The following is a 27,832-nucleotide window of genomic DNA, read 5'->3' on the forward strand; positions in this document are numbered from 1 at the left end:
TAAACTGTTCCATTAAACTGACTTAAGAAAAAAAAAGTCAAATACAGATGAAAAAATCACTCATTTTTTTCAATAAGGACACAGGTTTCTGTATGAATTTCTTATAAAATATAATATAATTTTCTTCAGAATTACTATTAACAAAATATTCAAAAACAGCAAAAAAATTCAGTTCATTTGACATTCATGCAGAAATTCAGGCTCTGTATATTCAAATACAGTGCAGCACAGGAGGAACCGAGAAAACTGTTTTCTATTTAGGAACTATAAAGTGATGTTGTGATGAAGAGATAAGGTAGTTTTACCAGCTGTGAGCTGCGATGGTCACTGAAGCAGGCCTCATTTGTCCCTAAAAATGTACAAATCGTATGGCAAATAACAATCACTGAAGAGAAACACATCATGCATATGCACCTCTTTATTCTGTAAACAATTTTACAGCAAAAACATTTCCCACTACCGTTACCATCTGAACTTCAGCAATTAAAACTTATAAAAGGCAAAATACATTAATTGTTACATTTATCTGTGTTGCACTTTTTGTTACAATTTAGTGGTCTGTGACAAACTTCTGCACGCTGCCTTTAAGTAGTTAAGTGTACTTGAGTTTTTGCATTGGACAGTTCAAGAAAGCACAGGGTCTGTGAAAGCTGTAAACGTGCAAGCAGTTTTGTCTGACAGCATACAGTTCGACACAAAAACACATATTACACACCTTAAAATGACAAACCCTTAATCACCTTTCTGCATTACATACAACTAAGATGGCCTGCACGTTTCTTTAAGGATTTGCTTAAATTTTTGTTGGCTATAGCAACACTTTTTAACAATTACAGACAACACAGGCATGTTATTTACTAAAGGTATCCTCCATTAAAATGTATAAATAACAGTGAAACTCTCAAACAAATCAGAAACAATGGTTCAAGAGTCCTAACCCTAATGACAAACAAAATAATTTAAAGACTTTAAAAAAGCAGAGCACAACAAAAATTATGAGCATTAATAAAACTCCAACATAGTCTATCAGTACAACTCGATTTAATATCTGTACAGTGTTTAAGTCAAGTATGATCTTAAAATGCAAATGGTTAGTTGCATGACTACTTTAAAAGATAGACAAAATAAGAATATTATAACAAATGAGCTTTGACTCTCACACTCAACACTGAACTACAGTACATTCTTCTGATGAATATTAATTCTTATGACAAATAATATATATGTGTGTGAAATGTGCCAGGTCTTAAACATAAACCTGATGTGCCATAACAGTAGATCAGTCCCAAAAGACTCAGTTCCTGACATCCCCTCTGTCAGCATGTTTTCCTGGAGCTGGATTCAGGAATATCTTGATAAAATATCAATAATTTGAATGATAAAATGATTTGACTTTGATTGTATACTAACATATTACTACAAATATAATAAATCAACTCTTACAGATAAATATGAATCTATTAATTTTTTTAAGTAGCAAGCACCTCATCATCTCTAAAAGAGTTTTCTGTCTCTTTCTCCGCTGATAACTCAAGGTTTTTAATCTAAAACAAACATCCAACAAATTTACAACAATGCTAGATTATAAAAGTAAAATATAGTAGTAATATGTATTCTGTATCTAGTATTATAATGCTTAAAATTATAATATCTGAATGGTCCAATTAATTTGTTAAACATCTGTGTAGTCTATATCATAATTTGAATTCTTTGTCATTTTTTTCCCCTCAAAAGAACCATCTTAAGAAAAAGAAAAAAAAAAGATTCTTAAGAATCTTGATGTTGGTAAGACACAATATTCTTAACATTTCTTAAAACAGAAAATAAGGAGAAAATAAAAGTCATGAGTTTTATTAAGAAAGTTTCGTGAATCCAGCCCCAGATCTTTAGATGACTGAGCAGGCGCCTCAAGAGTCTTTATTTAATGGTCAAATGGGCATATTGTGTACACGTTCAAATAAAGGTAAAAATAATGAAAAGTGAGCAGAAACAGCGGTCATGTTGTGAAGAAGGACACCAGCATCACTGAGGTCTTACAGTATTGCTTTATCTATTAAAAGAAAAGGCTTTAGAAATGACACTCCACACATTAAGCAGGAAATCAGGCCTGATAGTTTCCAGATGTACCTTTTTTTAAACCTCCACATCACCTTACGGAAGCTTCAAGCTTTCACTCTTCCGCTCTCTTTCTTCTGCTCTCCCTTCCTCTCGACCTTCCTCAATTCCTCTGGAAGTGCAAATTTCTCCATTGCCTCCCTTTCAAACTCCTCCATGTCATCGTCATCATCTTCCTCGCTCTCCTCTCCCTCGCTGTCGCTGTCGCTCTCTTCTCCTTCCGCCAGGTCTTCTAAAATGTCCCCCACGTCGTCCACGAACTCACTGAACGGAATCTGATCATGAGCGAACACTCCATCCGTGAAGAACTCCTTCACCAGCTTATGGAGCTCTTCTTCCCTGGAGGTCTGGTCCTGGGGATCCGGGAGCTTGTTCATGTAGGATTGGAGAAGTGTTTGGAAGTCCCGCAGGCCGACAGGAGCGAGTCCCTCGACTCGAGCGCAGTCTGCCACACCGCTGCACGTGTCCCGCTGCCCGTTAAAGTGCTGGATCCGCTCTCTCTGCTTGCTCCAGTAGTTCTCATGCTCGGAGTGGTGATGGGAGGTTGTCTCGTCTGGTTTCTCCTTCCACTGTTTCTCCTTTTCACTAGGACTCTTTTCCCCCTCGTTTTGATGGTAGAATGCCTTGTTTTTTTTCTCCTCCTTTATTCCCTCTCTTTTCCACTCTTCATTTTTTGACACTCTTTCTTTCTCCCTCCAATGCTTTTCCTTCAGATCTTTTCCACCATCCTCTTTGGGAAACTCTCGCTCTCCTTTCCGTTTTTTCTCATTGTGTTTTCCCTCACTCTTTTCCTTTCTCCACTCCTTTTCACCTTTCCATTCATCTTTCTTTTTCTCTTTCCATCCTTTATGGTCATTCCCACCACTCTGTTTATCGCTTTTCCAGTCCTCTTTCCGTTCCCCTTTGGGTTTCCATTCCTTTTCCTCTTTCCCTTTCTTTTTGCCAGTATCCTTCCAGTCCTTTTTGTCTCCCCTCCTCTCATCCTGTCCTACATGTTTGTCTTTCTTCCCCTTTTTACCTTCCTTCCATTCTATTTTCTCCTCCCACTCTTTAAAACCTTTCTTGACTTCACTTTCTTTACCATCACCTCGTTTTTTGTCCTTCATCCACTCTTTTCTCTTCCCGGCTTTACCTTCTTCCTGGTGGCTTTTATCTTTTTTCCAGTCCTTCTGTTCTTTAGTATGTTCTCCCTCAGTGCTTCTCTTGCTCCTTTCCTTGTCATCTTCCTTTTTTCCACTTTTCTTCTTTTTCCTTTCTTTGTCTCCCTTGCTTTGTTCTTTCTCCTCACTCTTTTTGTCCCAAGTCTTCCTGTACTTCATGTCTTGTCTGTCTATGGGCGGTACATCTCTTCTGTCTCCAGCAGGGGGAACTCGAGAGGCTGCAACGGGATGCACAGGTTTTGCTCTTTCTGGAAGAGAGTTAAGATGGAGTTTAAAGTAATATGTTGAATTAAATATTTCATGAGCATTGCATTTTTAAGAAGTGCATCAAGTTAAAGAGATGTATATGCTACTGGATGGTAAACTGCACATTGGTTTCAGTGATGGATCGTTGCTGATGTGTGTGTGCATGTGTGTTTACCGCACCTGTGCTCTGTGTGAGCTGTGAAACTTTCGCTCTCAGATGCTCCAGTTCACTCTGCAGTGATGGCAGGGCCTCCAGCTCTTTCTTTGCTCTCACGTTTTCTTCTTTCATTCTCTCGTTCTCTTGCTCCAGCTCCTTCTGAAGAGCAGGTAGCCTGTCTAGTTCTCCTTTTATCCTCTGGTACTCCTTCTCCAGCTCTTCTCTCCTCACACGCTCTTTCTCTCCGTCCTCTGCCTGAAGCTGCGCTGCTTTCAGTTCACCTTGATGTTGCTGAGTTTACAAATAGGGCAAATGATGAACAGTGAAACACTTTTAAGCCATACATTGGAAATCTAAAGTTTCCCTGCTCCTTTGAATTATTAAAGAGAATGATGTAATACAGAAATAGCCTTATTGCATGTAACAGTCATTCAAAAGTAAATTGCAACAGCGTTTGTTCCCAGAGACCTTGAGGAACAGAATAAGAGATAATTTACATATACTGTATTCATTTAAAGGTAGTGCACTAAAAACAGCTTATTTACTTGTAAGCGTCAAATAAAAACATCCATGTAAGACAAAATTAGAACTGTTGTTTGTTCAAAAAACCTTGAGAAACATTACAAATGGCCTTCAGGATTTCTTTTTGACTTTATTTAGCGCAGATCTGCATATGTCTCTACCTGAAGTTGTGCCTGCAGTACCAATATTTGCTGATCTTCCTTTGCCTGTTTGCTTACAATATCTGGAGGCTGAAGATCAACAGGCGTGTCTCTGGAAACTTCAGGGTTCAGCCACTATCACACACAAATACATCTGCAGTTCAAAAGGCTATATAATACTGACTAAGATATAAATTGTAGGTCTGAAAAATCACACATAAAACAGAAGAGCAAATGATCTGACCTGATTTGTTGGATCCTTCAGCTCTTTGACATCCATGTCTCCTTCTGAGAGGAAAATAACATGACCAAAGCTCACTTGATAATACATAATTGTAAAAAAAAAAAAAGCAACATCAATGTGAAGAAGATGGGGAAGGTAACATGAAGCAGTAACATTCAAACAACAGGGATACAAGGATCACACAGAAAGCATGCGGTTGCAGCACTGCATGCAATGTTCAGAATTAAATCTGTAATCGTACATTTTTCTAAATGTATGCATTATTCATGTCACTAATCTGATATGGCCTTTCAATCTTTCACAGTTGTTGTGCATCCACTGACGTCGCAGGATATTAAAATGCTGCACAAACAATTTCAAACGCAACTGCCAGGCGATATTGTAAAAAAATGAGACTTCAAATGGAAACATAATTTAGTGCCAAGAAAAAAGTCAGTTATTAAAACTTTTTGTGAGGTGTTGAAAATATTTCAGGCTATAAAATATTTTGAGTCACATTATACAGTGAGGGATATCATGAGCTTGTATCAGTGGTTCTCAACCAAGGGTGATGGAGCACACTATGGTGCTTGAAGATATCTTAAAATGATGGAAAACTAGACAAAACCATCATTAAAATATGCTAAAAACAAAATAATAATAATAAATTAACCATCTTTTTTTCGTCTTGACTTACAGGAACCATGGTTCTCACGATTGTAAAACCTGTATAAACTGTAGAGTATGAGGCAGCCTAAGTTTAAATATCTGATTTCTAGACATTGAAAAGTCATGTATATTTATACAATCTGTAATGGGTATTTTAATGCAGAATAAGATAAATATATATATATATATATATAGAATATATAGCATAAAAAAAAAATCTAAATCAAATTGAAATCCTTAATCCTAGGGGAAAGGCTTGGAGTCAAAAAGGTTGAGAACCACTGGTTTATATATAGCACATATTCATTATAGCACAAAGCAGCAACCATTCAACAGCAAATTACTTTGAGCTAAATTATATTTTTCACACTCACACTCACACTCACACTATGGGGACTTCCCATGGACATAATGTTTTTATACTGTACAAACTGTATATTCTATCCCCTCACACTAACCATACCCATAAGTCTACCCATTACAGAAAACCTTCAGCATTTCTACCTTTTCAAAACGCTCAATTTGCGGTAGTATGATTTATAAGCTGCTTTCCTCATGGGGACCAAAAAAAATTCTGTATAAGGTCAGAATTTACTGGTATTACTATCCTGGTTGGTCCCAATAATGTAGGGAATACCAGGGGCCTCATTTATAACCGTTGCGTACGCACAAAACAGGCCCAGAAAGAGACGTACGCCACTTCCGACGCATAAGTTGTGATTTATAAAAACAAACTTGACGGGAAAATTTGCGCACCTGCACGCAAACTCTGACCCATGCGTACGAACGTTTTGGAGACGGAGCAGTTTGGCGACACCAATGGTGAGCTGGAGTTAAATGTCTTTTTGGGCACTTTTAGACAGAAAATCAAAATAAAATTATACAAAAAGATAATACAAATATAATTTCACTCACCAAGCTTATCACTTGAAGCAAATACCCACACCTTAAATGTCCGCGCCAGCGAGCGCGTTGGGCCGTTAGTGAAACTGACGCATATCTAACGGCAGATGAAGTAAAACTGTAAATTTTCATTATGAGTCCTAATCATAAATAGGCTACAGTGCATGCTCACAATAACAGTTTAAATAAAAGAATGATTTAAACTATGTTTTACTTCTGATATAAACATTTAGATTAAATATACCATTCTAATTAGTTAAACAACATGACATTTACTGAAAAGTTAATATATATTAAAAGTTATATATATATATATATATATATATATATATATATATATATATATATATATATATATATATATATATATATATATATATATATTTATTCAATAAATAGCCTATAAATATTTGTTGTGGATGCAATGCTTTTGAACACTTTTCCTGTGGCATGCTGTGTTTTAATGTTTTAACTACAGAGATAATTGTTTCTTATGATAATAGCAGATTGTGCAAATATAATGCACAACAAGGTCTATCTGTTTCCATTACAAATATAAATGAATTAAAAATAATATTTGGCCAGTGGAAAAGATTGAGAAAAACTTTCTCTGAAATGCATTTTACACTATTTGATTTATTTATTCAAAAACAAGGCAAGGATAGGCTACTACCGGTAAATCATTTTTAATAATGTAACGTGACGGCACATCCGTATTTCATATTTTCCTAATGTCTTGTACCGTTAAACATGTTATCACGTGGATGAATAATCATATGCAAATGATATGCAGATGAGGATATGCATAGTAAAACTAGGCGTTGTAAGCTCCATATGGTTATTTCGGGGAGGAGACGCATGTGCGCACAATCTTCCGCTGACTGGGATTTATAAAGTGAATCCTGCGCAGGTTCTGGCGTACGCATGCTTTTATAAGTCTGAATATTTTTTTGCGTACGCCTTTTTTGGCTTTCGGGCGCACGTACACTTTTAGTAGGATCCTACGCACAGTTTTATAAATGAGGCCCCTGGTGCGCACACACACACGCACACAATCTCTCTTCCTACCATCATCCAGGTCCATGAGAACACCTGTGGAACAACACACCTCAGTCTCAGACACAGGAACATATTCAAATTCACTATCTGATATAGGCCACTGCATAAGTACATTTTGGTCACATGACCCCTTTTATGAAACCATATTCAATATCAGTTTGTCCAGGAGTCTTTGGATAATTTGACTATAACCATCATTACAAATGTGTGGTATCATACTTTATGATCATTATCTCAAACAAACACATTTCTAATTCTAAGTATGTAGTTCATAGACGTCTCTAGTGACTGACAACTAATAACTGCAGCATCGACTTCACTAGATGATCCAATTTATGGGATAAAAAGCTGGGGTTTCACATTTAAACAAAGTTTTAGGATTTTTTTTAAGTCACTCAAATTGTAATGCTGATAATATATAATTTGCAATGATACATGTTATTTAAAATTTTTGTGCTGAACATGGTAATTAAATACGTTTCTAAAGGCCAATTCACACCATTTCAATTCACAATTCTCATGCTCACCCGAGAAAAAAATGGTTCCTAGTCCTAGAAGAATGACAGATGCAAGGATGCACTTGTTCAAGGTAAAGACGGTTTCCTCTTCTCTTTGAGGGGGCTGAAAGTCTTCCTCCTCTTCATCATCATCTGCCTCGGTCTTGTCCAAAGGGCCCAGGTGAGAAATTTTTCTCTTTCGTAAACCATCCCCCTCCTTCCTGTTGGTTTCCAACACTCCTTTAGACTCTACACAAAACAGGGCATTATATTCAGTAGATATTAAAAACATGATTTTTTCAAAACATGAAAAAAAAAGGGAAAAAAAGCAATCTTTTTACAGCTGGTTAGTACAGCAGCCATGTCTCTGTTTTTTAAATAGTTTAGGGGGGCCTTTATGGATGTTTCATATGTGTGTGCAAAATAGCTAATGTTATTTGCACAAGTAGGACATGAACATCCTTTTTTTGCTCCTGGAACGTATGATTAACCATTCACTGTCCTGATTGTAGGGTTAGGGATGTCTGGTGAATCAAGGCTCTACTCGTGTACTGAGACTAAGGCTCTATTTCTGGAACTCCCCACAGTCACTTCATCAGTCTGGTCTGCAGCTTCAGTCACTGCACATTAGCAAGACGACTAAAACACGCCATCCTGAAGCAGATTATCATACAGTACCGTTTAAAAGGGGGGGACAGTAAGATTTTTTTGGTTAAAAATGTATACTTTTATTCAGCAGGGATCCATTAAATCTATCAGATTCAGAAGTGACAGTAAAGACATAATATTAAAAATTTCTGTTTCAAATAAATAGTGTTCTTTAGAACTTCTTTTCCATCATAGGTAACGTGTCATGATTTCCACGAGCACAACCGTTTAATTTATCAGCAGGAAATCATCATTATAATGAGGTAACACGTTACAATAAGGTTTCATTAGTAACCTACTTTAATTGACATAAACACAAAATTAACAATCCTTCTATAGCATTTATTAATCTTAGTTAATGTTAATTTTAAACATCTACTAATACATTATTAAGATCAAAAGTTGTTTTTGTTAACATTAGTTAATGCACTGTGAAGTATTTTTTATTAACTAACATTAACAAAGATGAATAAATACTGTAACAGATGATTTGCACATTGTTAGTTCATGGTAGTTAATACATCAACTAATGATAACAAATGAGACCTTATTGTAAAGTGTTACCTAGACTGATTTCTGAAGGATCATGTGACAGAGTAATGATGCAAAAATCTGCTTTGACATCACAGGAATAAACTACAATTTAAAAATTGTATATTTAAAAAAATATATAAAATATTTTCACAATATTACTATTTTTAAACAGATAAATGCAGCCTTGGGAACTGGGAAGAATACAAAAACTTCAAAAACAACCTTTTGAATGTTAGTGTACTATATGTCTGTTACACAAGCTGCTTAAAGCATCACAGCCAAAGTCCTACAATGATTTTGCTGTAGCCTTATCCTTCCTTCAAATGACTCAAAGACCGTAAATTTAATAAACTAAAGACAAGCACTGATGCACCATCTTAGACCATTTACAAAGATTTGGGCAATAAATACAGACAGAAGTCCGTAGTGTTTACAGGATGCAGGAACAAGCAAACATTCACTTAAACCAGAAGGAAAAAGCATAGACAATGATGCATCCGAAATGTAATCAGAGTTGACAAGCTGTATATATAAAAAACAACATTAAAGGGCACCTATTATGGAATTTTGAAATTTACCTTTCATGTAGTGTGTAACATAGATCTAAGTGAACAAAAACATCCTGCAAAGTTTGAAATATGAAAGTGCACCGTATACAAAGTTATTGTCTTTCAAAAGTAAGAGTCGACTCAGTCATTTTTATGAATCGTTAGAAGACCGAAGCTTTTTCTCTGACTAGATGACGTCAACTTGTTAAGTTATTTGAATACGATACGCCCACTTATTGCGCTCCAAGGCCAGCCAGGGAAAACTAACGTGAAAACATCATGGCGACGAGACGCTGTGTTCTGAAGTGCAACTCAAAAGCCAACTTTTTTCATCTGCCCAAGGAGGAGCATTTGAAGACTAAGTGGCTACAATTCATATAACTATAACCACAGAAGTATAGTCCGAGCCTTGTGCTTTGTTCGCGCCATTTTGAAGACGATTGCTTTTTAAATGAAATCAAACTTGGATTCGCGAACCGCTTGATATTGAAGGAAGGTTCAGTTCCAAGTGTATTTGCATCAGCTTCCTCCTCCGTATCACAACCTGTAAGTGTTATTAATAATTGTTGCTTTTATGTTTTATGTAGCATGCTTAATAATTATTTTGTTTGTTGTGTAAGCACCGTTTAGCTTCTAGGTCTTCAATGACAATTGTATTGAGATATGTGAAGTGTTTGTCGTTGTTTTCGGAGTTGTCTTAAAGAATAGAATAATACCTCGTAGTAACGTAACTGCATTTTTTTTTTTGTAAAAACGTTATGTTTATGCATCAAGCTAATGCAAACAAAGACTGATTGTGCTTTTACAATATGAACTCTGGGCTATGCTCGCTAACATAACATTAAATTCTTTATCTTATTTTTAGTTTTTTACTACAAACTACAAAGCAGTGGACTATAATCATTATTATAACACGATTTAATTGATAAAAGCATCATTGTACTCCGTGTTAAACAATAAGTATTATCTCTGTAAACACTGCTGGGTCATCTGACCAATCGCAGATTAGCGTCGCGCAAAGGAGGGGTTTGGAAAAACGAGTCGTTGAACGAATCATTTGGGAGTCGGTGAGCAAATCAGGTAAAAATAAATGCATATTATACGACAACAAAAGTGTTTTTTGACATTCCATGCACATAAAACTGTTGTTGGGGAGTCCCAAAACAACATTAGGAACATTTTAAATGTCATAATAGGTGCCCTTTAAACAAAAATCAAGCGGTCAAGCTGCCACCAATCATCATGCAAGTCCATCATCATTCCATATCAGACCTGCCAACTGTAGTTAAGCTCCGTTTTGACCACCAACAACACTTTAAAATGTACATATACACAAAACATAGAGACATCAAATATAAATACACTGAGGAAAAAGTATGTGGCACTGGCATTTATATTGTATATAACTCACCTTCAGTTTTCCTCAGAGACTCTCTTTCCTGACAAACTGAAGCAGGAAGTGGACTTGATACAGAGGTAGGACCAATGTGAGTATATGAGTCAGAGAATGAATCAACATCAGTGCCAGGAGAAACTGGGCTCTCCGAGTGACCTGTAAGGGCCTCTCGTTCCTCATGGTCAGGGGTCCAGGAGCTGACGTCCTCAACAGTGGCACTGACAGAGCTGGGGTCTTCATTGACATGTGCTGCATTCAGCTGGGCCCGACCATCATTCGTCTCTGGAGACGTTACCTGGCAAACATTTGGTAGATCAACAAAATTATGTTAATATTTGACATTAAAGGAATAGGAAAAGCACATGAGGAAATGACAGAATTTTGGGTGACCTAAAAGTCATATAGTAAAATGTGTTATGGCCATCAGGATTTGAGATCATCTGAAGCATTTATTCAGGGAAGAACACCTGAGTTTCCTGAGCTTGCTCTGACCCATGGGTGAGAGCTGGGTCAGATTGCAACTGTGATGATGTCTCGGTCTCTGGCTGGTGAGCAGATGCTTCAGAGTGCTTCTCCAGGTCACTGTTGGCCTCCATTGAGGGCTCAGGTGCTTTTGAAAGCCGCCCCTCGACCAAATGACCTTCAGCTACCGGACCCACATTCTCAGCTCCAGACTCCTATACATGAAAAGTGTCTCTGTCAAACAAACCGAATTCTCTATAATTTTAGCATCGTCTTGACACAATATCCTACAATGCGAGTAATGGGGTTGTGGGTCAGTGAACTTGAAGGAATAGTTCACTTCAAAATGAAAATACTGTCATCATTTACTCACCCTCAAGTTGTTTCAAATCTGTATGAATTTCTTCGGCAACCAAACAGTAGATGTTTATTGACATTGACTTCCATAGTATTTTTTTTTCTACTATGAAAGTCAATGGGGCCCCATCAACTGTCTGGTTGCCGACATTCTTCAAAATATCTTCCTTTGCATTCAGCAGAATGCGAGTAAATTATGACAGAATTTTCATTTTTAAGTGAACTATTCCTTTAAGTGAGTGTCCATGATAAAGATTTAAAAAAATCTAGTTTAAAAATAAGGTCTGAATTGTTTTCTTCCCCCTGTAGGATTAATTTGATTTTCAAAAACTTTTATACAATTTTCAAGAAATTATTAAATGTAATGATTCTAAAAAAAAATGTCATGTGGTGTGACCAAGTAATAATAATAACAACATGCAGTATTTTCCAAATAGGAATATGTACTCAATTCGTAATAACTCAATATGTACTCGATTTTCAAAATCTTTTTTAAATCAAAATTTCAAAGTAAAGGTATAATAGTAATAATAATAATAATTATTATTATTATTAGTAATGTCATGAGTTATTCATTCATCATTTAATAGTCATTTTTGGGGAGTCACACCACAATACATACCCATTAATATTAACTTCATCATAGTGCATTTAAAGGTATAATATGTAAGAATTTTGTATCAAAATATCCAAAAACCACTTGCACAGTCTTATATATTTCTTTCAATTGTGTGCTTACATTATGCAAAATGTTTCCAAGAATTTGTAAATTCAGAGAAAATCACAATTTTAAATAGTGCCCGTCCATTGTCGCCTGTCAATGACGTAATATCCTCGTTATCCCTGGTTTCCGCTCGTACTGCCATAGTAACAATGGCGACAGACATGGACAGCTGTGTTTAGCGGCACGCTCACGCTGTAGTGGTTTCTTTCCAACATTATGGACCATGGCAAGCAGACTTTGGGACAAAAGGAGAAATAAAACGAGGATCAATATTGGCGTGGCGTTTTCGAGAGCTCCACGTCCGCGATAACTTCGACTTGACAGAGCTTCACGAGTCACGACTTGACCGGGACGCTGCTCTTGCATGTCCTTTATTAGACAGGTGAGCAAATGTACATAAAATGATCTATGTTATATAGCTCAACATGACGAAATGCTTATTGATCAGTCTGTTATTCTAATGTTGATCTAGCTTACTGCTAGTCTTATACAGCCAACAGACTAACACATAGAATAACATTATAACTTTCAACACACTCAAATGCAGTTAAGTCTGACAGTGTAGACTGTAGACCAAGTGAAACAGCGCTGTGTTACCTCACAAGTTTAATTCATCAAATAAACTGTGCAAGTATTTATTCAGCACTTGCGGATAGTTCGGTAGAATGAAATGTCCTCATTCCTTTATCCGCGGGACTCGCGCGTGGCGCTGATATCTGTCTCTCATTAGCAATCGCGACCTGCTTCATACCACAGTCATGTTAAAAAACATGAATGTTTTCACTCATCCATAAACATTAGATCCATCGGCACAACGAGAAGTTCCATGATTCTGCTTATTCACCTCGTTATCAACCTGCCTTTGTTATTGTAAGAGGTTAGCAACCCCTAGCGGCGGAAAGAAATTACATATTGTAGCTTTAAGGTCACTACATGTATGATTTGCATTTTATTTTTGAATAAACCAATATGCTAGATTAACCGTAACGTCACTGACCCTTGTATCAAGACATGCAACAACATGATAATTCTCAAACCTCAGAGACTTCCTCCCCTGCGTCTGACACTGAAACGCACCTTTACACCTGGGGTAGGAGGAGTCCAGCTGTTGCCACTGGCACTGTTGCTGTTTTCAGACATCGCCCCCTAGCGGCTCCGTCCAGCAACTGCAAAACACACAGTAAGTGTTCTTAAACACTTCAGAAAATCATCAGCTCTATTTCAGTGAAAAATCAACAGACAATATAATACAATTTAAGGGTTAACTGTAATATGTGTTACGTTTCATTGCATGAGTCCAAAACAATAACATACTTAAAGGATATGTAAAGGACTTTGAACATGTATTATACTACTGTTTTGCATACATCACGAATGCTGTCGGTGCACATTAATCACGTAACCCCAATTGGACAACGTTTCTATAATAGAGATGGTGGTGAGCGAGTTCAATGAGGACGGTGACTCCACTACAGGCCTCTATGAGTGAAAAAAGTAGGGAAAGAAACAGTGAAAAGCTGGAGGTGCAGTGAAAGAGTTTTCACTTCATTAGTATTATCCTTGTGTTTCCCCATTGGTTGCACCACCGGTTCCCTTGCTGGCAAATATCTTGGCACAGAACTGTGTAACTAAGGATGTCAAGAGAAACAGCACTAAAGGCATTAATGCAAGAAGAGAATGGTGGAGTTATACTCCTGCTGACAGCACCGACAAAACAAAGCAATGGACCTACTGTCACTACCAGAATACCAGTGAGAAAACCAAGACTGATGTATGTGGGCTACGTTTCCAAGTGGGCCAAAGTCTAACAATCATTTACAGCAACTTATTCAAACATTTTCCATTTGTGCTAAATCTAGGGCTGGGCATCGTTCAAAATCTTTTGATCCGGTGCCAATTTCGATACCTCAGTTTCGATACCGGTTCCTAACGATACTTTTTTCGATACCAATTTTATGAAATCTATTTTAACAAGATTACATAACATATTACCTCAGAAAAACTTTTATTTTTTATTTATTTAGTTTTATTTTTTCAGTTTGACTCATGCTCCTTAGCCAGTGCACAAAGGAATAAAAAATGTTTTATAAAACGCTCATGCTCACCAAAGCTGAATTTTTGAATAAAAAAATACAGTAAAACTTTAGTAATATTGTGAAATAGTATTACAATTTAAAATCGTATCTAATATATTTCAAAATGTAATTTATTCCTGTGATGTCAAAGCTGAATGTTCAAAATCATTACTTCAGTGTCACATGACCCTTCAGAATATGAAAACAGTTTGCTGCTTAATATTTTGGAAACTATGATAATTTTTTTCATGATTATTTTATGAATAAAAAAATCAAAAGAAAAGCATTTATTTAAAAACGAAATATTTTGTAACATTACACATGTTTTAATGTCACCTTTGATAACTTTAATGCATCCTTATTGAAAAAAAAATCTGACTAACCAACACATTTTTGAACGGAAGTGTACATTCAGTAGGTTATTATTTATTGCAATATAAACACTGGAGTGATCAACAAGATATCTCTTCATTTACCAGTCGAAGACGGAGCAACTTTCTGCTCTTATGTTTACTCCGTGCACTGTCAAGGTCTTCATCATGTTTGTCGTGGTACCGGTCTTTGCAGCAATTATTTTACCGCAAATACTGCATCGCGCGCTGTTGGCATCGAGCCTGGAGAAATGTACCCACACTTTTGATCGATTTTTCCACATCTTTAAGGTATTATGTGTGTGTGCTCGCGTCTCATATGAATATGAGCGCGGAGAGTTTGTGTGTGTGTGTGTGTGTGTGTGTGCTCGCGGCTTATAAGTATGCGTGTCGAGAGTTTGTGCGCGCGCGCGCGCGTCTCATGAGTGTGCGCGGAGAGTTCCGCGTGTTTCGTGTGAATAGAGTTTGTGTGTATGTGCGTGAGCGACTTTATGTGTGTCGTTGTGCATTTCATATGTATTTGTTTGAGCACTGACGTTGACGAGTTAACTCCTTAGGTATCGAAATCTGGAACCGAACAACATGTCATTTTTCGATACTCGATAGTATCGAGGCAATTCGGTCGGTACCTAAAAAGTATCGAGACTCGGTGCCCAGCCCTAGCTAAATCTTATGAATATTCAGTAGATCTGAATTTTAGGATCTGGCAAAGACTGAGCAAGAATGGGACCCTGTTAAGCAAAAGTGGTGAATCTTCAATGCAAATTTAAAAAATGAAAGAGGCCTAACCACAGTCGAACCACTTTGTGACACACTTCACTCTTTAATAAGGATCTTTTTCCTTTCACAGTAATTTGGGTCTGCTAATAATGTGACTCCCGTGAGAGTTTTTTTTTTTCCAATGTAGCCATGAGCCATGAGAGTTGTTGAGGATATAGAAGAATGTCTGAAATAGATAGTAACAGTTAAAAATAACACAGAAAGAAGCACAAAGTGCACCTAACTGAACTAGTATTATCCGAGAATTCTGTTACAAAACTGAAAATACTGGTATTTAATAGCCTATTTATATAAATGCTATATACTGGTAAATAATTATAATTAGTATTATACATTATTATAATACATTATAATGTATAACAACATAATACATTATTTAATATCACATGTTAAGTTCACAGACAAAAGCTTAGCTTTCACAGGCTTCTTAAAATATGAATGTAATACAACTACAAAGTTATACTCAGTAATTATGAATAATAACAATTAGGCTACTGATTATCATTTTACAAAAGTAACAATAACATGTAGCCTACTACAAAAATATGAGTACCATGGTAAATGTTTGAACTGTTAGATTATCCCTGAGTTTAACCATGTTAGAAAAGCTATCATCAGTTCGTCTGTCAGTCTTATCTTTCCCATCACCTCATCCAAAATAAAATGCCCATACAAGGACACATCTTGACGATATGAGAACATTCGCACAACTATACTTTCATGCGTCATTTCAATACTATACTGCACGCCATCGTATGTTCTCTGTGTGTTTGTTTGTATGTTAAAATGGGAGTGTTCATATAAAAACCCTCAAGCAAATGTCCGAGGCGCACTTTACATACATGCACATGCCGGAAATACAAAAAAACAAACAAGCTGACGGGTTTGACAAATGTGAGTTTGGTGGAATAAGAAATATGTCTAAAAGTATCAAACAGACCCATACCTGGTAACTCTGAGGCACCTTTCCGTCTTTAATACAGGTTTAATTTCCACCACTTTCTCGTGTCTGATGCAAAGTTGTAAACTCCAGTGTGCAGTTTTGTCTTGCAGACGGCTTCTGTCTGTAATGTTTTCCGCCAATCAGCGCCTGCCGTTCAGCTATGTCCCGCCCACATGCTGCGCTCTCCACCAATGACAGCATACTTTATCCTCCGCCCTTCAAAGCACACCTTTTTTTGTGACTGACAAACACAGGTGACATGAAAATGAGGAGCATATGCTAAAACAAACGGGAAAAGTACTCGAACAATCACGATCCATCCATGTATTAGACTTGGTGGTAATGTAGCCTATGGTTACGTAAAATCATAGAGGTGTCCTAATAATTTTTTTACTTTTGTTTTTTGATAATTTTATAGATTCAAAACCAATTTCAAGGGCTATTTGGAGCAAAATAGTGGTTTGAGTCACTTATTCTGATGAATATAATATTTTCCAAATAATAAAAACAGATCAACAACATATACATATCTCTATCTCTTAAAAATAATAATTTCAAATTTGTGATGCTTTAAATTTAATATAGTTTATCTTTATGTAGTTACTATAGTTTGCTTACTTGAAGTCAAGTTGTTTGTCTCGAAAACCTACAGATTTTTTTTAAATAATAAAAAAAGAGACTATAATTGTATAGTTATCAAAAAACAGGCCATACAAGAACAATAATAATAATAATAATAAAAAACTAGGCCTGGACTTTTGAAAGAGATCTGAGCCATATTAAGGGACCCTAATATCACTGTGCAATGTGCATGCTTATATCAAAATACATCAAAGAGTGGTAAGCAACCACTCAGAATACCCCAACATCTGCAGTAACATGCTACAACTACATCATTAGTACTGTACAAAAATTATGCCATATCAACCACCTAAAACACCCAGGCATTATGCATCGTGACGAGTTTTGCATTATAGCAAGCGCAACCTACATCTTTTTCAGAAACTCCAATTCATGTGGTTCAGATAATTAGTTTCTGTTGATTATACAAACTTTGAATAAATTTTAAATTCAATGAACTCAACATCTTAAGGCAACCAGGTTACTTACTTTTTTTAAGTTAAACCAACAATATTATTTTACAGTGTACAGACAGATAAGTGACTATATATTGACCTTGAGTGTAATACCTAAGTTTATTTTATTTATTCTGATAAAGCATATGATACTTCTTTTCACCATGCATTCTTTTCACCAACACATTTTGTAACCATTTCTGTAAAATGTTTAGTAAGCATTTTAATGAGCATATTTATTGCTGTATTTTTTCAACTGGTATTTGCATATGTATTCTTTTTTTATTTCATTACACAATAACAGTTTGTACCATTTTAAACCTTAAAAAAAACACCTGTACCTTTTTCGGTTTATCAGTTTACCAACAATCATTTTTTTATATATTATTTTTATTTATTGCACAATTCAACAATACTGCTTTAAAGCACATTAATACAGAAGCCTCTGATGCTTGTTAGGCATGTGTGTTTATGCATGTGTGAGGAGATCTGGATTCAGGCCAACGCATCATCAACACAGCTGTGATGAATCATCCATTGGCTCAAAAACTCTAAAAAGGAAAAAGACATAATAAATAACACTATACATCTGCTTTAGATATGCTCTGGCAATTAATATACTGGTTTAGTAACATGGTATTCACATTACAAGTATTTAGAATAATACATTCAGTAGATTTTTGGGGTTGCATGGGGCGCCCCCTAACGGTAGCATCATTAGACTGCACACAATTAAACGAGGTCAATGCCAAATGTTTGTGAGCTCGCTTTGTTTCAATACATGTTTGAATAGTCGATATAAATGAGCATTAAATATTGCTTAGCACTAATATCTTATAACCTTCTTGAAACCTGACATTTAAATTACTTCCTTTTTTTCGTAGACACATTACGAAAGTTAAAACTATTAAAAACACTTTTTGTTGAAATAAAACGTAGGCTATTATAAATATTTGATGAAAAATGTAAACGAAAATTAGAAATGTTGCAACGTGACAACTGATTGAAATGTTAAATTTGAAGTAGGCCTACTTTTAATAAACTCAAATAAAAATAAATTAAAGCTAAATAAAAATATACAAAAACTTAAAACTAAATTGAAATGACTGAAAATATAAAACTGGAAGCCAATTTTAAAATATTTATAAAATATAATTAGTAGCATTTCAAAATACTGAAATGACACTGATTATAGTGCTACGTTGTACATACAATCATTTATTTTCTTAAAATGTTTTGTTGTACCTTTCTTTCTCAGTCCAGGATCTCTTTGATGCACCAGCAGCAGAGCAGGAAGTAGAGGCAGTCTTTAAGAGACTGGATTGCTCCATACGCCATATTTCCTCCCAGCATGCCTTTGCCACGACCCATCCTCATGGCTGCATCTCTCAGGTTTTGGCCCAGGGAGGAGGGCATGGCCTGGGGCATCGGGCGCTGTGGGTGCATCTCTCTCCAACGCTCCACGGCCGACTGGAGAGCGCGAGCAATACTTGAAGGGAGGGACTGTAGGAGAGCGGGCCAGGTCCTTTGCCGCTGCGCGTTGTGGGTCTCCACTTTTTCCTTCAACCGTTACCTCTCTTCTGAAGAAACCCTGAAGTGAACTGCGTTCCCGCTCTATGCACTGACAGGGATACACGGACCCAGCGCCCCCTGTAAAATGGGTTTTATTCAGCTGTGGAAAATGCCAGCTAACTGTTCACCTGCCATTACACAATGGCCTCACAACATCTCTCATCTACCTATTGTTCATCTCTAATTCCTCTACTGTTCACTGAAAGGTCCTGAATGACTGTCAAAATATTGCTCCATAGTGCACATACAGATAGTCTGTCCTCATGTTATTTATTCAGTAATAATATGATCAATGTCACAATGATTGATTTAGGCAATTAAAAGGTAAACTATTGGTAACACTTTACAGCAAGGTCTTATTTATTAACACGTAAATGCATTAGCTAACAAACTAACAATGAGCAATATGTTTCAAAGCATCTTTTTTAAAGTTAGTAAAAATCTATTTGTTCATTTCTTGTTCATGTTAGTTGCATTCGAAAACCTCCTTTTGAAACCTTTATAATTAGTGTAGTAAACGTAGAAGTTACCATTGACTAAGATTAATAAATAAATGCTGTATTTTGTTCATTGTTAGTTCATGTTAATTTAACTAATTTTAAAATAGTTTAACAAAATGAAACCTTGATGTAAAGTGTTACTGGATAATTTCATGGCCATTATAGCAATAATAATCTAATATCTGACACATTTAGGGCCTGTGAACCCCTTGAGCAATAGATTTATGCACATTATTTGAAGCTGACTGGTGTATAAAAGGGATCTAGATCAGAGCCGCTCAAATAATTGTCAGTTTTATCATTTAAAAAGGACTTTGTGCTAAACAAGGCAATAGGTACAAATGAAATGCAGAAAGGTGAATGATATATATGTATTTATATATGTAATCTATCGTTTGATACAGGTGTAAACATTTATGTTTTCCCCAAAGAACAACAACATAAAACAAATTATTAAAAGAATCAAAAACATGTATTTTGTTTAAAAAAAAAAGAAAGAATAAGCAACAATTATATAGGCAAATAAGAAAAAGATAGCATTTGGCTTCGGAAATAGCGAACAAACAACCACAACACAAGTCACCATTACCACAATAACAGGAAGGGTTTTCATGCAACAAAAGGCCGCTGTGAAATATGAAAATGAGCAAACTGTTGAGTGGCGAGTCAGAGTTGTAATAGCCAGATTATTCCAGACCATTCCAGCCCTGTGTATGTACGCATCCACGCACACAGACTCATAAACACACTTTGTTTAAACTCCATTACCAGAGTGACCAGATATGTGGTGCCATCAGCACATAAAAACTGACGTCAAATGATTAAAAAAAACATTCAATGCATAAATTTGAATTAGAACAGGCTAAAAATCACTTAAGCGTGAGGGCTGGTCTCATACAGCTGCAGCCAGAATCCATCTGGATTTTATAATGTGGAATGAATGTCGACCAATGACCCAAAATACACAACTTACATCCACTAAAAAGGCTAAAAATAAAAGTTGCCCATTTCAGATTCATAAAGCATCCAGATAAAGGGCCTTTGTATATCTGACTAAGCAAATCCTCATCATTTACATAGACGTGTGTGATGAACACAATGTGATGGCGTTGTCTTCAGGAGAGCTAGTCAAATCTCACAACCTTTGTTTTTTCCCCCTCAGTACAATCCTGCGAGTTTGCAAATTCCCAAGGGATACATTTGACACAGATCCACAAAGTAAATGACTGGTTTTAGACATAGCTATTAGCATAGGCGAAGCTTATTTACATGTTGTCTTACAGGGTATCTAATGTTGGTCTCTGAATAAGAGACAGAACAAGGTGTTTATTCACAAACGCAAGTTTAAGCAACATAACGTGACACTAACCGAATGCATTTAACCCACAGTTCAGCACTAAACTAAGCACAGTAAAAACAGCATAGCAGAATTAACGTGCGGAAGAAAATGGAGACTGCTTTCCCAAAATCTGTACTAAGCCTCACTTAACTGGTGTCATTTTTGCAGTTGATTATTTTTTCAGAAAAGAAAGTGTCATGATTACCCATAGGACCACAAAAGGCGACTGTGTTTTATCGTTGTGTGTGTTCGGTGAAAAAGGCACAATCAATTTCAGAGCAAACAAAGATGAAAAAAGTGGTTTCCTGTCTGTGGCTTCAACAAAAAAACTGCACTTGTGGCTGCAAAGACACGTTCAGATTTCATTTGGAGTGCTCTTCCTCTTCCTGGATGGACTGTCCCCTTACAATATGCATCATTCAAATGCAGAGTAATTATAGAGAGCCTTCACGATACACATCATGCCCTCTCACTTTCTCTTGTAACAAGGCTCTGAACATACTGAAGCAGCTGAAACTTCCGATACACGTGGAAATTGATAGTCAATGCGAATAGAGGAAAAGAAAGAAAAATAGAACCTCCATTTCCCAGAATAAAACCATCCGGACGATAATGACGTCAGCTGATCAACGAGATCACATCATTGCAACAAATATATAAATTCCTGGTTAAAATGACATCATAATTAGGCTTTAAACTGTTTGATATCAAACCGCAGTCCCATTCCGGATTACTCATCCATGTTGACAGATTGCACTTCATTTTTTTTTCTCTCATCCCTTTTCTCCTAGGCTGATATATATATGATGTTATATGGAAACGAGAATGTTCCCCTTTTTCCACACACTAGTTCGTAATACCTCATAACGGGCAGCGTAAGTTCCTCACAGCATCTGCTTAATTGCATAAGGAAAAATCCACAGCTTCCTTGCTGCTAAAGCTTTCACATATGTTCAGGGGTGTTCCCAAAAAAGCCAAAATTCCCAATTTTCCTAGGGGATCATGTTCGGAATTCTGTAAAGGGTTTTGTGAGGGTGAGAATAAGAGGCATTTTGACTGTTATCCCTTGATGGTAACACTGGAAATTTCCGGTAGGAATTACAAAGGATGTGATTCATTTGATGTGGACGGTGACATCTGTGATTGGAGAATGAGCGCTGTATTCTCTTTAAAGTTTTGCATATTCATCAAACAGTCTTGAGACCACGGCAATGCGAGGATTTACAAACTGACCACAACAAAACGGCTCTCTGAAAATGAACGATCAATACGAAGCTTGAGTCTTTGGATTTCGCCCAACGCACTAGATGTGAATCTTTAGAGTGCTACAAAGGTTCTGCAGTTTTAGTACATGCACATCAACTCTCGACTCTAAAAATGCCTGGGCCTGTTGCCATGGTTACAGGTGCACCCCAGTCTTAATTCAAGACATGACATTGTGTTGGGGAAGTGATGTCATATCCATTACGCTTCAGCTTCTCTTTCAGACGCCTTATCGTTTGGCTTTTTGTAATCACTTATTTCAAGTAGAATGATTGCATCGCTTCTTAATTTCATGGCCGGTGGTTGATGCGGTACACAATTCTGTGTTTCTGTGAAGATATGATTAGCTTACACTCCCATTTTGGAAAAAAGTCTCTCTCTAAAAGAGTCTGGCAAAAAAAAAAAAAAAAAAAGGGAGAGGGAAAGGGAGGAGGTTTTTTCTCTAAAAAGGGTGGTGGAGAAAAATCAGCCTTTTTTCTCAAGCTCGGCGATCGACTGGCTGCTGCAGACACACCTCGCTTCCTGCTGAGATGATTGGCAGGCGGTTGTCCATGTGATAGCTAATCAAGTGACTGACACTTTCGAAGCGGTGGTCTTTGGTGCGCACCTACAAATTGTGAAAGGAAACATACAGAAGTCAAACAGTCATATTAATGTTATAGAATTATAGAACGTTTTAATGAGGACCACCATCTTACTCACCACTCCCTCTGGATCCACCAGAAGCAGGTGTTTGGCTTGGCTGCCCTGCTGTCCAGTGAGGACGTACTGGCCTGGTGTGGTGCCTGACTCCCGCACCAGGAAGTCTCCATCCTTGGTCAGGAGTCTTTCGGCCTGCCTGCGGCTTAGCGGTCCGTGGAACCAGGGCTCGTTCTGCAGCTGCTCCGCCAGAGGGGGCGCCACTGCTCCAGACACCCCTAAAGCAGCATCAAATGGCTCTAAAAGACCGGAATCTTTGGTGAATTTATTTTCAGTTTTTCTATCTAGCATCTACAACTGTACTACTAAAAAGGTATTTTACACTTGAAATAGTTAACCCTGGGTCATTCTAAACCCTGGGTAAACGGAATCCTGGGTTATCCTGCTTCTTAATTTACCCGGGGTTAACAATTCATTCTGTGTATTCATAAGCTGATGTTTCACATTGCACATTCCTAAGCCCTGGGTTAGCAGTCTTATTTGCATTTTTGCAGTGTCTGTGTCATTTATTGGATGAACGCAGCACGCGACCTGTTTACATAATAGCTCTAGCATTATTGCCGACTGTACTATCGAGTTTATATTGAAAGGAAATGTTGGACTATAAAAGGTAAGAATGAAAGTGTCTTCACTCAAAAGGGCTTTTCACACTGCTCTTATAGGTTGTATCAGCGATTTCAGGCCCAAAAATAAATGATCACATTCATCTAATCTTTCCTAACGATCCGCTAGCTGCCCGCCCCATAAGCAGGCCGTCAAAAAACGCGTCTCTGTAGGCAGCCTAGGCTCTGAGATCTGCACACAAAATGCAAGTGGTTTCACCAACCACTCAAAACCAAAATAAACAGTGTTCCAACCAATCACCTACAGGGGCTGGGTGTTGTGAGGTTTTGCACTCGTGCACGGCTGCACGCGAAGTCGGAGCTGAAGAAGAAGCCGTGTCTTGGAATAAACACGATGGTATTCCTTCGCCCTAATCCTCCTCCTCTTGGGGATTGACTCAGCCATGTTCAATTTCTCTTGTTCATTGATAGACACGGCTTCTTCTTCAGCTCCGACTTCACGTGCAGCCGTGCACGAGCGCAAAACCTCACAACAACCAGGCCCTGTCTGTGATTGGTTGGATTGGACCACTGTTTATTTTGGTTTTGAGTGGTTGATGAAACCAATTGTTTTTGTGTGCAGATCGCTTTTGCGGTGTTTTAACTCCGAGTTGTAAAATGTTACAACGAGATGCTTAGCAACCGATGACCAATCGCGTTCCTTATGTTCACACGCTTTGGACAGTCACGGAAACACTGCAATATGTATATAAACAGTCGTCTCTCCGTTTGATAGGAAACATATCAAACGGCGATGAAAAAAACGACAGTTGGAGTGAAGAGGAGACCATTTCATTCTTACCTTTATAGTTTGAAAAGTTCACTCGTATTACAGGTTGCTGACGGTAATATACATTTTTGTCTGAGGAAGCGCAATGTTAGAGCCTTTATGTAAACAGGTCACGTGCTGCGTTTGTCCTGTCAGTAACACTGACAACGCAAATAAGGACTTTAACCCGGGGTTTAGGAATGTGGGCAGCGTGAAACGGCAGTTTATGAATACCCAGAATTAACTTTTAACCTTGGGTATAGTATGAGTAGTGTGAAACTTGAAATAAGTAAATAAAGATAACCCAGGATTCTGTTTACCCAGGGTTTAAAATTATCCAAGGTTAACTATTTCAAGTGTGAAAAGCCCTACATTTTCTATTTCTATCTAGCCTGGCTAACGCCAGACCCAATTCTCGTTGAGACTTGGGTCTGGGAACCACATGCGCATTTTCTCGTATTTGAGGCGTGGTTTACGAATGCCCGGCGCCGTTTATTGGGTGCTAAGAATGTCTATCAAATGCGCCTGTACGTAGCTCATAACCAATCGTTTCCATTATACCAGATGACGTATGTATAGACGCCAAAAGCTGCTCTTTTTTCAAAATAAACTTGCGTTCTAAACTACTTAGAACAATATCTAAGGCTGCATCAAAAGGTAGCTTTGCGTCTGCTGCCATGTTGAATCCATAAACAAACTGCTTAGTTGTGTCGCATAGATGTCGTCATCGTCTTGCTGCTCCTTCCCCGTTCTGTGATTGGTTCCCTAAACGAGGCGAAAATCAGGTCCATGGTTTCCAGACTGCCTTTCAGCGAGAATAAAATCACGCTGCGCAAAGGCAGTATGGGGAAACCCAGGCTAATTTCTATCAGCATTTTACATGTTTCCTCTTTACTGTTTTTTTTTTACTGGTTATATGCAATGCGCTGTGTTTCCGTGACTGTCCAAAGCACGCAAATACGAGTCTCAAATGGTTGTCTGTTGCTAAGGATCTAGCTGTAACATTCTAACATCACATTGTTTTACACTGTACAAGTTTGGCACTGCAATGTGGGGTTAACAACCGATTTATTTTCGACAAATCAGACTGTACGAATTAATTAATTGAAAACAATGATTCAAGCATTTGTTTGCGTCATCATTTCAAAATAAAAGAGCCTGAGTGGAATTTGTAATGTATTAAAATGTTTTTATGTACTGCTGTTTATTGCTATGCTTATATTCTTATATTGATGCACAACCAAAATAAATAAATAACACATTCTCCCTTGTGTTCAATTAATGAAACATTGTGGATCTTAATAATTTTTTTAAAATAGAAATTTTACTGTATTTTATTGTTATAGTGATGCATACAAAAAAGGATAAAAATCTTTTGAGTGAACATGTTTTGAATATTTAAAAATGTGCTACGTTTTTTTAAGCCATTTTAGAGCAAATGCATAAATATCGAGTATCATAAAAAAACCCGTCTTTTTGTTACACTATATCATCCAGCAAGTGTTACTCACTCATGTCAAATGCATCTCTGTGAATATTTCCATTGGCTGCGGCTGCCGCCCCTGCTGGGAGGCGGGGTTTATCCACATTGACGTACGAGGGGTCATCAAACAAGCCTCCCTCCTTAACACCCACTGAAAAGGAGAGAGAAAGAGAGGCTAACAGTGAGGTTAAACTGAGTTAACCTTCAGGTGAGTGTGCTTAAGCGGTGCCATTCTGAGCCCTATTGTCAGCAAGGCTGGCGATCCAGAAGCCACCTCTCAAAGGAGATGTGTAATAGGTTTGGGCAGCGTCCAACAGAGAGCAAAAGACAGTGACAGAAAAACCGCTGACTCACTCTGCACAATGACAGTCTCAGCTGAGAGGAAAATGAAATGTAGGGAAGTGTGACAATATAAGACTGACAAATACTATGTGGCACTATGAAAGGAACAGGCCAGGGATTATTAGTGTGAAGCGTGTGTGTGAGTGTGTGTGTGTGTGTGTGTGTGTAAACCTGACCTGGTAGAGGAGGTAGAGGCTGCTTGTGAATATCGTTCTGGCTGGGCTGTCCATAGGGCTGTGGAGACATATCGCATTAGAGTGTTGACACACATTTAGTCACTAGTCGTGTTTCATTAATGAATTAATCTGTGTTTTTGAATAAATATTTAAGTTAATGAAAATCCCTTTTATACACTTAATCCTAGGTCTTGTTCACTGAAGTCTCTCTTTTGAAGACGATGAGCTCTTGTTTGAAATGTTTGACAGCTTTAGTGGCTTTTCAGCCTGCGAAGACTTACTGTAGCATCAGCTAATAGCATTCACTAGATCATATTATATTATTTCAAATTAAATAATAATAATAATAATAATAATAATTAGTAATTGTATTTTTGTATACCTTGACAAAACTTACGTAGCAGTCGTCATTTGTAATGAAAATGCTTATGCTTACATGCTGTCTTCATAGATTTGTAAATGCACAAAATTTTGATTTGTTTCGAAGAACGTTTTATTTACCGAATCAATTCAATGACTCAATGATTCACTCATAATAACACATATAAGACACTCATTTGTTGCAATTGAATGGTCACTGAACAACACTTTACAGGTTCAAAAGACTCAAGATCAAATCAAACTAACTGCCTAACACATGCTTGTAGAAATGTGTCTCACCAGCGTGGCTCCTGTACTGTGTCCAGGACGGTTTCTCATATCAACCAGGCCTCCAGGGGGAGGCTGTTTACCCGGGAAGTTATTGTAATACGGAACCTCTGGGGGTGGAGCAAAGTCCTCTTCCTCTTCCTCCCAGGCTGACCCATCGAAAGGAGCCATCCTAAGAGAAATAAGTATTATTATATTTACATAGGCATGCTGGTTGAGTGATTTTAAATGGTGTATTGCTTTGTTATGAAACCAGCAGTGAACAACCAGTAGTACAGTAGGAACAACAAATAAAAAACAAGCCAAAAAATAACAGAACTTTTTTTTACATTTCTAGTCAAAATTTATACAAAAACTTAAAAACAACACACATAATTTATTGAGCAGTGTTATTTTAGTATTATATATACCATTACAGTATTTATTAATATTTTTTAAAGCTTTTACATTTTCTTGTTCATTTAAATTTTAGTTTTTAGTAATTTTGTTGAGTGCTTTTGTCATTTTTTTAATCTTTCTATTAAGCATTCATTTTATTGTTTTAGTTTTTAAGTTGAATTTTAGTTCCTCAACTTAATTCAAATAGTTGTTAATGCAACATTTAAGCTTAAATATTGCACCTAATACTTATAGGCCTGGTTTCAAAGACAGGGCTTAGATTAAGCCAGGTTTAGGTCATAGTTCAATAAGGACATTTAAATAGTTTTTATAACCGTGCCTTAAAAAAAAAACCCAGAACAGATGTGCATCTTAAGTTGCAAGTTGCTTTCAGTTAAAACAGCTCAAACATGCATTTTAGTCTGGGACGAGCTTAAGCCTTATCTGAGAAACCGG

At 37.1% G+C, this 27,832-nt stretch overlaps 3 protein-coding genes across 19 annotated transcripts in view; all 3 read right to left on the reverse strand.

Moving 5' to 3' along the window:
• Positions 1–405: 405 nt before the first annotated feature.
• On the reverse strand, positions 406–16,709 carry pbxip1b (pre-B-cell leukemia homeobox interacting protein 1b). 9 transcript variants are annotated; one of them, XM_079625936.1, is made up of 11 exons: positions 16,533–16,664; positions 13,438–13,526; positions 11,285–11,494; positions 10,833–11,112; positions 7,722–7,940; positions 7,204–7,227; positions 4,585–4,628; positions 4,362–4,475; positions 3,702–3,969; positions 2,128–3,523; positions 406–2,050 (listed from the first exon to the last, which is right to left on the reverse strand). In XM_079625936.1, the coding sequence occupies exons 2-10, from the start codon at positions 13,498–13,500 to the stop codon at positions 2,163–2,165; spliced, it is 2,583 nt and encodes an 860-aa protein (XP_079482062.1). In that variant the 5' UTR covers positions 13,501–13,526; positions 16,533–16,664; the 3' UTR covers positions 406–2,050; positions 2,128–2,162. The 9 variants fall into 9 exon arrangements, with proteins under 9 accessions (XP_079482062.1, XP_079482063.1, XP_079482061.1 ...); XM_079625937.1 differs by having other exon boundaries at positions 406–3,523; positions 4,585–4,625; XM_079625935.1 differs by having other exon boundaries at positions 406–3,523.
• A 1,418-nt stretch (positions 16,710–18,127) lies between these two features.
• lenep (lens epithelial protein) lies at positions 18,128–19,264 on the reverse strand. Its single transcript, XM_079626367.1, has 2 exons — positions 18,851–19,264; positions 18,128–18,156 (listed from the first exon to the last, which is right to left on the reverse strand). The coding sequence occupies exon 1, from the start codon at positions 19,049–19,051 to the stop codon at positions 18,860–18,862; it is 192 nt and encodes a 63-aa protein (XP_079482493.1). The 5' UTR covers positions 19,052–19,264; the 3' UTR covers positions 18,128–18,156; positions 18,851–18,859.
• Positions 19,265–20,162: 898 nt separating this feature from the next.
• Positions 20,163–27,832, reverse strand: part of shc1 (SHC (Src homology 2 domain containing) transforming protein 1) — a 39,986-nt gene continuing 32,316 nt past the window's right edge. For 3 of the 9 annotated variants that reach the window (XM_079624546.1, XM_079624547.1, XM_079624541.1), the window contains 5 exons: positions 27,011–27,170; positions 26,351–26,408; positions 25,861–25,983; positions 22,982–23,196; positions 20,163–22,886 (listed from right to left, as the gene is read on the reverse strand). In XM_079624546.1, coding sequence (XP_079480672.1) covers positions 22,758–22,886; positions 22,982–23,196; positions 25,861–25,983; positions 26,351–26,408; positions 27,011–27,170 — 685 coding nt within the window. In that variant the 3' untranslated portion in view covers positions 20,163–22,757. Of the gene's footprint in view, positions 22,887–22,981; positions 23,233–25,860; positions 25,984–26,350; positions 26,409–27,010; positions 27,171–27,832 lie in introns of all 9 variants that reach the window. The other 6 variants (XM_079624543.1, XM_079624545.1, XM_079624540.1 and 3 more) reach the window with 2 other exon arrangements.

This window comes from Phoxinus phoxinus (assembly GCF_949152265.1).
Source record: "Phoxinus phoxinus genome assembly, chromosome: 10".
NCBI lineage: Eukaryota > Metazoa > Chordata > Actinopteri > Cypriniformes > Leuciscidae > Phoxinus > Phoxinus phoxinus.